The sequence below is a fragment of the Panthera onca genome, chromosome B3 (assembly GCF_046562875.1).
Source record: "Panthera onca isolate mPanOnc1 chromosome B3, mPanOnc1 haplotype 2, whole genome shotgun sequence".
NCBI lineage: Eukaryota > Metazoa > Chordata > Mammalia > Carnivora > Felidae > Panthera > Panthera onca.
The window spans coordinates 144,511,631-144,525,193 of record NC_138344.1 but is presented as its reverse complement, the minus strand read 5'-3'; the positions used below and the strand labels follow the sequence as shown (position 1 = coordinate 144,525,193).

The 13,563-nt window shown below is 46.3% G+C and overlaps 1 protein-coding gene across 14 annotated transcripts in view; it reads right to left on the bottom strand.

Annotated features, from left to right (window-relative positions):
- KLC1 (kinesin light chain 1) overlaps positions 1-13,563 on the bottom strand; it is a 64,543-nt gene that overhangs the window by 25,701 nt on the left and 25,279 nt on the right. For 13 of the 14 annotated variants that reach the window (XR_014137862.1, XR_013555945.2, XR_013555946.2 and 10 more), the window contains exons 2-9: positions 12,574-12,835; positions 10,087-10,317; positions 6,660-6,738; positions 5,924-6,149; positions 3,486-3,573; positions 2,747-2,848; positions 563-736; positions 317-416 (exon numbers count right to left, since the gene is read on the bottom strand). Coding sequence is in view for 9 of the 14 variants with exons in the window: in XM_078447795.2 (XP_078303921.1) it covers positions 317-416; positions 563-736; positions 2,747-2,848; positions 3,486-3,573; positions 5,924-6,149; positions 6,660-6,738; positions 10,087-10,317; positions 12,574-12,834 (1,261 nt within the window). In the remaining 5 variants the exon portion in view is untranslated. Of the gene's footprint in view, positions 1-316; positions 417-562; positions 737-2,746; positions 2,849-3,485; positions 3,574-5,923; positions 6,150-6,659; positions 6,739-10,086; positions 10,318-12,573; positions 12,836-13,225; positions 13,325-13,563 lie in introns of all 14 variants that reach the window. The other variant, XR_014137864.1, reaches the window with a different exon arrangement.

Genomic DNA, 13,563 nt, shown 5'->3' with positions numbered 1-13,563 from the left:
GGTGGGTGGCCCGTCACCCCTCACTACAAGAGGCACGACACCCTGGGGGTAACTGGAGTAACTGGTGACACCAGAGCAAGTACGCGGGTGTTCTCCAACGCTCACTGGCTGGTAGGTGAGCGAATGAGCCTAGGACTACTCACACTGTGCCATGTCCTCTCCTCTAAGCACTATCTGCAAAATCATTTCTAAAATTCAAATTACATTGTCTCTTGAAAATACTAGGATGATTTGGGTATTACCAAGTTCCAGCAGGAAATCGCTCTTAATGCATTCTACAACTGTATACGCTCAGAAGCAGTAGTGTAGTTCTTACCATCCACAGAACCGAACTCCCTTTCGTGTGCACGAGTGAGAATCTCTTTGTACAGTGTTTCTGCTTGCTTGAATTTTCCTTGCTTCAGATAGCAGGAGGCCTTAAAAGAAAATAAAGTACTCAGTAATCTTCACATATAAATGAAATATACACTCTTACCTACAGGCTAAATTACAAAACAAACTTCAAAAGTTCAAAGAAAAACAATTCTGGCTCTATCTACAGAGTGTGCCTCTATCAACATACCAGGTTATTTTTCGTTTTGGCCACATTGGGGTCATCAGGCCCCAGTTTTGTTTGGTAGATCTCAAGGGCTCTTTGATAATAATATTCTACTTCTTCGTATTTGCCCTGATTCTGGCACAGTAAGGCCAAGTTATTCAACTGCTTAGCAACATCGGGGTGATCCTTTCCCAAAACCTGGAACAAAATAGAGTGTATTAGAAACACTGATTTGTTTCACTCCCATCCAATCCATTCTCCACCTACGAGAAAGATCCTTCTAAACAGAAACGGGACTGTGCCTAACCTCCAGGCTTAATGCCATGCCTCCCCGTGCCCTGTAATAATAAAAATAACTTCACCAGAACTCTTATTCTTGGGGGTGAGAAGGAACCGTACATGCTTTAAACTTCAATTCTTAGAATAAGCCACACAGTAGCTGGCAGTGGTGGATCATGCACGGTCTAAAGATGAGGACACTGTTCTATAAAGGCCGTGCTGGCATAAGTGCCAAGGTGTGGAAGGGCCCTTTCTGACTCCAGCTGTTGCACAAGACTCATCCCGATGTGTACAGCCTTCAAAGGGAATTTCCAACTCTTCCACTCGCACTAAGCCTCTGCAGTCGCCCCAAACCACTTCCCCTCACACGGCAAAGTCCCCCTTCAGGGCTCTCCGAACTCTCATCCCAGATGTCTGACGTCCTTCTCTCAGTCCCCCCAGCCACACCACCCACTGACTAATCAACCCTCAGGTCTCTGCAGAACCCTCATAGGGCACACTTCCCTACATCTGACTGAAGGGAGCCCCAGCCCGCCCTCACCCTGGTAACTCACAAGCATCCTGGTTTCTTCCTCTGCAAGAATCACTAACCAAAACTATCTCATTTATGTATGTAGTCTGCTGCCCATTACAACCAGGAGTGCCAATGTTACATCTCCTTCGCCAGTGTAAATGTCCGCATCCACAGAGGTATGGACACACGGATGAATAAATGCTGAACCATTTCTTCAGTACCTTGGGCAAGGGATTCGTTCTCTCAACTTGGTGCCTCCCCAAGAAGGCATGCTGCCCCTCCCTCCCTCTCTGCACTCCCTTGCTCTCCCTGCCTGTGAACCCTGTTTAAGACTCAGTACAAACACCGACCACTTATGGGAAGCCATCCCCGGTGCACCCCGGCCCCCTCCTGGGACTTTGGGGGGCCCATGCTCTCTGCACACTCCTGGAATTCTATCCTGGAAGCCAACTACATCCTGTGCCCCCTGGGAAGGAGCATTCTCTCTGATTTGTAATTCACCAGCTCTAACCAAGCAGGGGCCCCCAAGAACTCAACACGCATTGCTAAATGAGTAAATGAAAGCCACTATGTACAAATGAATCTGGTAGATCACCGTATAGAGTTCATAATCCTTAATTTGATACTTATGGGTTCTCCTTGACTTTAACCCTAGTCTACTCAAAATCTGACCATTTTATTTCATAAATATCACGTAGACGGCAGCAGAAAAGAAGTTCTCCTGCATAATTTGATGATGAGCCCTTTTTTACTTCCTCTTGTCATATGGCTGAAAGTTAAGTGACCTTGCAGTATCGCGGGTAAATAATCACAAAAAATACCAAGTTAAAGTACTACCCTTGGTCATTCATGGAATGGACCGGACACCTGAGCCTCCCTACTGCTGGAATTGACAAGCTACATTTTTTCCAATACCTAATTACCATAAACTGTAGCTCCTGGCGTAATTAACATCCATGACACTGACGTCATCTACAGTTCTGAGTTACACTTTAGTTCTCAAAATAACTTCATTTTTTAAGCTTTACAAGCGTATTTGGTGACTTTATTTTTAAATTTCAATGTGTTTCTTCTCGACAGGTACATGCCCCATTGTGAAATGGTGTGCCCTCAGGCCTCCCACGGCCAGTGCTCAGAAGTTCCTCCTTCTGCAGGCATTCCCAGGCCACATCAGGCAGGGCGGGCAGACACGGACACCCCCACCCCTCTTAAACACCGGTGTGAATGCTGTGAATGGGCCAATCGGCTGTGTTTTGCAGGCTGTCCACCTCATACCTTATCCAATGAGTTATTTTCAGGAAATGGTCAGTCACCGCATACCACAGGGGTCACCTCTCAAAACTTAAAACCTGAAATACTTAGAAGACACAAAACACCACATCTCAAGACAATAAGCACCACTCCTCTGGCCGCACCTTTTCTCTGATCTCCAGGGCTCTTTTACACAGCGGCTCGGCCTCTTTGTACTTCCCTCTCTTGCCGTACAGCACTGCGAGGTTATTCAGAGTGGCCGCCACCTACCAACACAAAAGGAACGTCAAGGAGCGGTACGGGACTGACGGACAGGACTCAGAGCTCACACATCCGTCGGTGCTCAGTGTGCACAGTGAAGTGCTCTTCAGTGAAGGAAGAAATAGGACTTCGGTTAAAAGCAAAAGAGCAATTCATTATGTACAGATTCTACGAAGTAAAGTGCAGGATACAAAAATTCAACAATCAACATCAGCGACATGATCTTGATTTTTTTTTTTTTAATTTCACTGGAAGCCACAAAGCCAACCCAACCAACGCAAACACAGATCTGTTTGCAAATCTGACCAGATTTTAAGAAGAAGATAACATAAATTCTTCAGAAAAAAAAATTACAGAAGTACATGCAATTTGATTTAAGACAAAAAAAAAAAAAAAATACAGTACGTGATCCATTTGAGATGGTGATGATGAACGAGTGTGCACCAGCACATGCTAAATATCAGAGTCCCCAGGACTGAAGTTTGTCACTGCTATCAAATAAGTCAAGACACCTACCTGTGCCATCTAGTGGAAAGGCAGCTCTTAAACCTTCCCTGTTGAGTTTAATATTAAAATGAGTTGGGTAAAAAAAAAATAGGGAAAATAAAATGTAAAAAGAATGAAAGAACCAGATATACAAACCGCGGGATGATCTTTGCCCAAAGTTTTTTCACGGATGGCCAAGGCATCGTTCAGTAGATTTGCGGCATCTTTGTATTTATTCTGGTCTCTAAATTGAAAGACATACAGTAAGTGTTTTGGATATAGCTTACTCCATCTTTTTAAAATGTAATTTTGAAACTACAGAAATAAAAGCTTCAACTATTTAAAAAATAAATCAACAATTAAAACTAATAAAAACACCTCTAGTGTACAAGAAAAAGCTTCCCCCAATAAATGTGAACTGGAATCCAGGCCTGATTAGTTTCTGAAGCTTGCCCTCCCCTCTAGATCACCAGGACAATGCCACCCCCACAAGGCGAGCTGCCCCACACAGAACAAGTGAGCTTGCTCTATCTATCTAACAGATAGAACTGATGCCAGCATCTGAGCCCAGGCTCTGCCAGTTACCGGCTACAAGGCTTTGGGACACGAAGAAGCCTCCCACAGTCCCAATCAGCCCATCTAGAAAGGAAGTGTATGACCTAACTCACAGAGTTGCTTTGGAAGGTAATGATATGCTATGTGTATAATGAAAAAGCTAGTTAAAAATAAATATGGCACATTATAGTGTCTTAATCTGGTATGCAACTTGCCACCATTTGCTTGTAGTAAGAGGAATGAGGATATTTTTTTGACTGTGGTAAGACAGAAACACCATCAGACCAGACCCAGCCTCTGCCCACCTTGGTTTATGTACTGACAATGTGATACAAAAGCTAGCACACATGTTTCTTAACTGAGTATGAGCTGCCCAGCAAGGCTTCGCCCTACAGAATCCAGTCTGTCCTACAAAACATGGGAAGGGTTCAGAAGGCCTATGGAACCTCTGAAGCACACTAATTCTGGCCAAGTGTTTTGAGATTTTTTCCTCCAATTATCCTACTACACATTATGAACTGGCTCAAACTTCTTGTGAAAATCAGCAAGTATGACAGTTTTAAAACCTGCTAGAAACTTGTAATTAGTAACAACAACAACTAAACGAGACAAGGTATACTGAGCACCCTTCTAAACTGTGCCATAACATGTCAGGGACTATAAACCAATTGGCCAAAGTGAAGTCACACGAAGAGCAACCACACTGGTTCTCAGGCGTGGCCCCAAACCAAGGACAAGCAGCCTCAGCTCGAACACATGAGAAACCCAGCCAGCACTCTTTGAACCAGCACACCAGGAAAGAAAACCAGGAAGAAAACCGAGACTCAGAAAAGTTAAAGGCTCCGGACAACATCTTCGGTCTTGGGGCCATTTAGCAGAGATACAAACGGAGTTGTCCTGGCTTTAAATTCAGTGTTCTGGGAGCGCCTGGGTGGCTCAGTCGGTTAAGCGTCCGACTTCAGCTCAGGTCATGATCTCATGGTCCGTGAGTTTGAGCCCCACATGGGGCTCTGTGCTGACAGCTCAGAGCCTGGAGCCTGCTTCGGATTCTGTGTCTCCCCTTCTCTCTGCCCCTCCCACGCTCATGCTCTGTCTCTCTCTGTTTCTCAATAATAAACACTAAAAAAAATTTTTTTAATAAAAAAGTAAATTCAGTATTCTGGCTTCTCCTTGAGGACAGGAATTACATATTCCTCTTTAGGGCCTCACAGGAACCAGCCTAAAATCCTACCTATACTTGTGTGTATCAAACACATTGAATGGGGACAATGAAGAAACACAAACCCTTTATTTGCAACCCACAAAACTGGAAGGGCCACAGCAAACCACTCCTACTGTGTGAGCAGTAACTTCCCCCTCCTCAGGTCCCCACTGACCCGTCTCTGATCTAGTTCAGGCTAGGTCAGCTAAGAGACACGCACAAAGGGCTCCAACATGTCATTCCCTGGGCCATAAGGGCTAATTCCTCAATTCCCTTCAAAGTGTTCGCCAGGGGCTCCTAAGGGAGGAAGCGTGCTGGAGTGACGGGAGAGACAGGGACACAGACACAGGCTGGTCCCCACCTTTATGGGACACGACTCTGGGAGAAGAGAGAACAAAGCGCAGACAGCCCCGATGCCGAGCACAGTGCACAGGCGCCAGAAGAAAGGCAGCGGTTAAGGGCTCTGGCGACACAACAGGGGCAAAGGGAGAGTGGGATCCGAGACTCAGAAAAGAGAGAGAGCTGACAGACAGGTGGGAAGGCTGTTCTGGAGAAAAGAAACCTGGTACAGAGCCTGCTGGAAAAAATCAAGAGTTGACTTTGGCCAGAGTGAAGGGTGCATGTGGGCTATTCTAGAAAGGCTGACCTAGGTCGTTTTGGGCAGCATCTGTTCCACAGGGTGACAGCCTCGCCACAGAGCTCGCTGAGTATTTCGAATTTAACCCCCTGGCTGTCTGAGGAGAAGCGAACCATAAAGCTGGTGAAGCAGCTTACGGGCAAGTTCATTAAAAACACGGCCTCCGGGAAAAGACCAGAGGAGAAAATGAGAACTACTAGCCTGTACACCAAGGCCAGGATGTTCAGCATGGTAGCCACGTCTGGGTGGTCGTGGCCGGAAGTCTTCTCCAGGTCCTCCAGGGCCTGCTTGCAGAGCGGCACGGCCACCTCGTAGCGCCCCTGGGAGGCGTACTGGATGACCAGGTTGTGCAGAGTGCGCAGGCGCGCCGGGATCTCGTAGCCGCCCTGCTGCGCCGCGGCCGCCGCACTGCTGTGCTGCTGCTGGACTGCACAGACAGAGTTTCGCTTGAGATGTGCCGAGAGGCAATCCTCCGGACGACAGCACTGAATTACACCTTTCTTCTCTAGCTTTGGTCCAGGGTGGTGCTCGGGCCCCACGCTACGGACACCCACCCACGCAGCACTCCCCAGGCAGGCTGCGTAACATCAGTAACTTGTCAGGGGTGGTGTGATGCCCCCAACAGAGCAGGCAGACTGCCCTCGGCACCAAACTAATTCTGCCTTTCCAACCCCGTAAGAGCCCACACTTCACGTCTGAACCGTCTATGCACGACCCTATCTCACAGGGGCTGGTCTAACGTACTACTGTATCCCGCCAAGAAACTCTCTGAAGTTCTTTTGGGAAACATAACGCCATCCAAGTGCACAGAGGGCCGCTCCCGTGAGGCAGGCCACCGGCGCGAAGATGCCCACTGATTGTGGCAATGACATCACAACAGGACAAACCACCTTCCGTTTCTAGGCTGCCACTTAACCACTCCCCTTCGCCAACTTACTTCCTTGGCCGGGTTCGTCGTCATCATTTGGGAAAAGGTCATCCAGAGGTTCTTTGGTGGAATCAGTGTCTTTGTCCTCCTATAAAATCAACCCAGGACAACTTTAGTCTTACGAGTGCTATAAATCCTGTACTGGAAATCATTAGTGTAAATTTCATTTTAACAAAATATCTTAGAAAAGATCATCTGTCTTAAAATCAAATATAGTGCATTCTTGGAAAACCTAGAAAAGATGGTGGATAATAAATCGGAAGACTAAACACAACAGAGGGCTGTGTTAAGTTGCAAAAACATTTTATATTTGTTCTATAAAATGTACTGTCATCATGGAGATTTCACATGTATAACCTTATAAAGTTATGTTTTAGACACGAGACATTTCTGAGAATAAATACGATTCAACAAAAAATAAACAAAATAAAATACAGGATTATCCACAATTTGGCTTATCCATCAATTTAGCAAAGAGTAATAAAAAGCACTCAGGACTAGAACTCAAACATTAAAGGAAGGTGGGCGGGGGGTGAGGGGGGCAAAAGGCTGCCTTAGATTCTTCACTGCATTCTGAAGCAATTCAAATAGAGAAGGGGAAACTCTTACTTGAAATAAATTTTACTTGGAAACCAAGTATGTAAAAACAGACCAAAACGGCCCATCTCTGAATGCCACAGACCTGGAGGCTAGATCTCTCCTCCCTGCTCACTGCCTCCACCACAAGATCCCTAAGAGCAGTTTGAAACCTGCCAGCTTTGAGTCTGTGACTCAAGTGTCCCCACAGATTAGTGCAGGGGTCAAAACCAGGGCTACACAATGGACAGAACAGACGACAGCTCGACCAAGTGAGAAATCAGCATCACCCCGGGGGCAGGTCACATCACTCGCATCTGGACGGGTTAATCTAAGAAGTACACAGAAGTCACCTAGATAAGATTCCTGTCTGGGATGCGTCGTCTAAATACACTCACAGAGAAACATCACACAAACCCACACTGCGGAACAATCTATGAAGCAACTGGCCTATACTCTTCAAAGATGTCTATGTTATGAAAAGCGAAGAAAGGTGGGTTTTTTTGCTTCTTTTGAAAAGGACCTGTTACAAGGGCATCTGGGCGACTCAGTCGGTTGAGCGTCCAGCTCTAGATTTTGGCTCAGGTCAGGATCCCAGAATTCATGGGATTGAGCTCCACGTCAGGCTCCGCACTGACAGCAAGGAGCCTGCTTGGGGATTCTCTCTCTCTGCCCCTTCCCCGCTCACGCACCACTCTGTCTCTCTCTCTCAAGATAAATAAACATTAAAAAAAAAAAAAAAAGACCAGTTTCAGATGAATGACGACTAAGTGAACCAGACGCTGCCATGGTGAAACAGTGCTACGAAGGGCTCTGCCAAGACAATCGGGACAAAGTGAAGAGCAGGTGACGACTGTGCCTGTGTCAAACTGCCTGACTTGACCTGGCCCTGGATTCCACAGGAGTCTGTCCTCATGCCAGGGGGATAGGCCCAGCAGCAGGGGAATGTGGCACGAGGTATGCCACTTATTCGAACACAGTTCACAAGAAACGGTCGTTTGTGTAGATGCTGAGAGGCAGAGTTAGCTCACTGTTAGCTCACTTCTCCAAGCTAGATATTTTTTCAAAATAAAAAGTTTTCAAAGTCTCTATGAAAGCTTCCAAAACTATCCAGTATTCTAGGTGAATCGCTGGCTGGCTTCAGCATCTCCATTTATTCTCATTCCAACAGCAGTGTACAGCAGTGCTGCTTTTACAGCAAAACGTTCAGTTACTCCACAAGGGCGCAATACGGCAAGCCTAACAAAACAGGGTGCTGTGGACTGATGTGCCCCCGCCCCCACCCAAATCCTCTACTAAAGCCCTAACCTTCAACATGATGGCGCGTGGAGAAGGGGCCTTTCAGAGGCAACGTGGGTTAGATGAAGTCATGAGGATGGGGACGTCATGACAGGACTGGCGTCCTTCCTTACACGAAGAGGAAAAAGGAAAAGACACTAGACTGCTCTCTCGCTCTCTTCCTCTACCCACGCACGAAGGGAGGCCATGTGAGGACACAGCCAGGAAAAAGGCCCTCGCGAAGCACCCGACTGCTGACACCCTGATCTCGGAAGCAGGAGAAATAAGTCACGTGGCCTATGGTATTCCATCACAGTGGCCAGAGTGGATGAAGACACGCACCGTGGTGACGGGAGATGTGACATTAGGGGAAACTGAGTAAAGGATATATGGGAATTCTCTTCACTATCTTTTCAACTTTTCTGTGAATCTAAAATTACTACAGGGTGGCTGGGTGGCTCAGTCAGTTAGGCATCTGATTTCAGCTCAGGTCGTGATCTTACAGTTTGTGGGTTCGAGCCCCACGTTGGACTCTGCACTGACAGCTTGGAGCCTGGCATCTGCTTTGTTTTTCTATCTCTCTTTCCCTCCCTGCTTGCGCACGTGCACTCTGTCTCAAAATAAACATTTAAAAAATAATAATAAAAAATAATAATGAAATTAGTCCAAAATTTCTTTTAAAGTTGTTAACTGAACAGATATAAATGGTGGATGGAAAATAATCAAGACTGAGATGAACCACCAAAGAGAATCAACAAAAAAGGAGAAAAGCAAAATCCCTGGTGAACCCTAACATTCCAAGCATAATTAGGCAAGAAGGAAACATGAGTGAAGGAGCAGGAGACCCAGGTGGTGTCCTGGGAGCAGGGGGAAGAGAGTCTCAAAGAGAAAGTCAAGACCCACAGCACCACAGGCCACAGACTTAGTTACAGATTACAAGGCTAGATGACAAATGACTGCGTGGGACGCACGCTGACCTGAGAGAGCTCCAGCAGTGCGCTGGGTGTGGAAGCCAGACTCCATGGGTTAAAACGTTCAAGAGATCTCCAGCCGGGACAAACCTTGTCAAGTGCCTCTGTGCATCGTGCCTCACATTTACAAAGTATTTTTACATTTCTGACCACTGTTCTAAAACACACATATGAGGGGCGCCCAGGGGGCTCACGCGGTTGAGTGTCCAACTCTTGATTTCGGCTCAGGTCATGATCTCATAGTTCCTGAGATCAAGCCCCACGTCGGGCTCTGCACTGACAGTCTGGATCCTGCTTGGGACAGATTCACTCGTTCATTCATTCTCTCTTTCTCTCTCTCTGTCCCTCCCTCGCTCACGCGCATGTGCTCTCTCTCTCTCGCTCTCAAAAACAAACTTAAAAAAAGAACTTGCAAACACATATATGAAAAGCACATGGCAAGGAGAACCTCCATGACTTGCCCAGGGACTAAGTCCCAAAAGTTAGAATCTTTGGTCTTGCTACATGCAACCACTAAAGCGGGGGCGGAAAACACTGACGGCTTTACCAAAAGAACCTACTAACTACAGCAGCGTTAACTGTCAATACTGCATTCCTTCTGAACCACTTACGGATGGAGAGATGTCATCATCGTATTTTTTTAACTGATTCATGAATTCCAGATGCTTCTTTTCTTCCTCCAGTTGAGCCACAGACTGCTCACTCTTCTGTAATTTCTGCTGCGTGTTGGCCAATTCATCCCGCAGCCACTGATTCTCCTGGCACAGGCGACGAACCTGTGCCCGCAGCTTCTGTTTCTCCGACTCGACAGCATTCAGGTGATTGGACAAAGCCATCATAACCTGGACAGACAGAAGCGCTGACAGCACTGCAGGGTCCAGCCCACACGTCCCCCTCCCGCCCACGCGCACACTGTGCCTGCTCTCCTCACGCGGGCAGGGATGTGCTGTGACACGGACAAGTACCACTGCTGCTCACTTCCCTTCCCACCCTCGGTCTCACGTACACAGGGGCGTGCGCTCAGAACACGTACAGGAACCCCACGCTGCTCTGCCGCTTGACAGCATCTCAAATAGACTAGCAATGGACACACGGCTAACTCTTCTGACAAAACTGTTACTTTTCTACTTTCTATCTAAGTGTCTCCAACATAATTTCTCAGAGACCCTTTTCCACATCTGAGAGCGTGTGCCCAAGCAGGCCTATGTGTACGGGGGTCACTCAGGGAGGGGCTGGTGACGGAGCCAGAGAAGGGCGGGCAGACAAATCTTTGATGTTCCAAGGTAAGGGAAGAAATCTTTGTAGCTCGCCAGGCTGTCAGAATGTACTTTGCATTCATAAGCTTAAGTCCAGGCTGTAAAATCTGGTGACGGCCCCAGGGCTCTGCCTGTGGTACACTGATTAGTTTCAGGGACAGACCTGCCTGAGGCATTAGCAAGCTCCTAGAAGTGTACGCGCAGAGTGAGCTGGGAAAAGTCGGCCCCAGTCCGTTCTGTCTTTAGACCATGCAACTGCCTTTCCCTCTACCATCCTCCTAGTTTCAAACCTGAACTCCAGAAAGTAAGGCTGTTTTCTCCTTTGTTCTTAACCCTAGTACTTGCCAAACTAAAAAGGAAGTCCATATTCCTATCACTTTTCAACAGAATTTGCCTTATAACAGATTCACAATAAGCAAACACAGTTAAAGTTCCACAATTAGTCTTTCACACAGTGGGAATGAAAAACTCTCGAATGAGGGTATGGATAGTCACTGTGGAATAGAACAGTGTCCTCTTCATGGACGTGGGACTTAGTAACCTAGCAGGCCCCACTTCTTTCTTCATTCACCGCACAAGAGGAGAGCCAAGAAAAAAAGAGGCCAAATTTCAGTGTATGTAATTTTACCTGAAATGTGCTGGCAGAGCCAACAGTTATCAGGGGAACAGTTACCACCTAGCTGTTTCTAATTTTTCACCTGTATGTCCAGCATGATAAAAACAAAGGTTTACTCAAAAAACAAAGGTTTAGGGGCACCTGGGTGGCTCAGTCGGTTGAGCTTCTGACTTCGGCTCAGTTCATGATCTCACGGTCTGTGAGTTCGAGCCCCGCGTCGGGCTCTGTGCTGACAGCTCAGAGCCTAGAGCCTGCTTCAGATTCTGTGTCTCCCTCTCTCTCTGACCCTCCCCCGTTCATGCTCTGTCTCTCTCGGTCTCAAAAATAAAGAAACATTTAAAAAAAAAAAAAAAAAAAAAAAAAAAAGTTTAGGGGCACCTGGGTGGCTCAGGCCATGATCTCACGGTTTGTGAGTTTGAGGCCCACGTGGAACTCTCTGCTATCAGCACAGAGCTCCCTTGGCGTCCTCTGTCCTCTCTCTGCCCCTCCGCTGCCCTCTCTCTCTCAAAAATAAATAAATAAGCCCTTAAAAAACAAACAAACCCACAAAGGTTTAGCAATCTTGTCTTAGGGTACTGCAGAGACTATTAGCTGTTGGCCAATATCCATTCTCCCTTCTTCCTCAGGCTTAAGAAGGTGGAAATGTAAGTGGGCAGGGCAGCATTCCCCAGTCTCCCTCACAACTAGGTGTGGCCATGAAACAAGGTGTGGCCAAAGAAACGTAAGCAATGCTGTGTACCAGCTGGAGGAAGTAAAGGGAGGAGGCACACCCTTCCTGTCCCTTCCCTATCCTAGAATGTGGTCATGTGGCTGCAGCTGGACTCCATAAAAGGTTGCAGCTCTGACTCCACAAAAGAAGCTGTGTGCAGCATAATGCAGAGGCCTGGGCATCCCTGAGGACTGTGCAGCTACACAACCTGTCTGGGGAGGCCTACCTTGGTATTTCTCTTATACATGTCTGTGTTTAAGCCACTGTTTTCATTTATGACACATGCGGCCAAAATCAAATCCTAAATGACAAACAGGGTTACCTCCATTTTACTGCCTCTACTTGTTAAAACTCACACATACCCAAATCAATCACCATTTATATTACATACAAGCTGATCTATGTTATTCTGTAAGTATCTTCCCTCTAGTTTAATTAAACTACGTATTTCAGATGAAGTCTCCATTTCTCCAGACTGTCAAGTGCATGTTCCTGTCTGAGGCGACCTCACGTATACCTGTGCCTCACTCAGGCCAAGCTCCAGCATTTCCAGTGACTTCCGGATCATGTTTGATTTCTCCTCCACCAGATTACTTTCATCATCTTTCTTCAAACACTTCAGTGTTTCCAGTAAACTTTGTAAAATGGAATTATGCTCGTTCTTCAGAGCTTCCAGCCCCTGAATCACTTGCTTTGTCTTAGAAATAATCTCATCCTGTGTAAGCTTCTCCAACTTGTCTTCCTTTATATACACCATTGTGGACATGTTGTCATACATTCTAGAATGGAAAAAGGAAAACAAATTAGGTATCTCATTACAGGTTTGATTTATGTTACATCTTTAATAAAAAACATTGTGTGAAGAGTCTTAAATTAACATTTTTTTAGGTGAATAATAAACATGTATTTGTGACTTGTTGAAATACTGTACTGTTTGTTTTCCCTTTGCAGACCAATTTAATTATTTTTCTGGCTTAGGTCTGAATTCTTTTTAATGGAACAAATGACAGCAACTGAAATTAATGCCAAAGATTAAAAGCAGCAAAACCACCAAATGGCATTTCCAAAGCACAAAGCCTCAGTGAACAAAAGTTCTCTGAATGTTTGCAAGCTTTTTTCCCCCTTAATGAAATGCAGAAAGGACAGTAAATTCTTGGTAACATATTTACCAGACAAAGCCTTGAGAAGTGGTCACAGTTGGAAGAAGGAAGAAAACCAGCAAAGGAACATGGGAACAATCAGAGTAGCAGGAGAAGGACTAGGTCCGTCTGAAACACGGTGAGAGAGTGACATGAGCAGGATCATTAGCACTGTAAAGACTCAAGGAGAACGGGGGCCCCGCGGGCCTCTGGGATCAGAATAGCCGAGAGGCCAACAACATTTCATGAAATCATACAGTGTCTGGAACGGGCTCTAAAATTACAATGAGAAAGAAAAATGAAAGGGGCATAAAACAGCATCAGCAAAATCATGGTGACTGTGGACACTAAGCAACTGTCCCCACTTT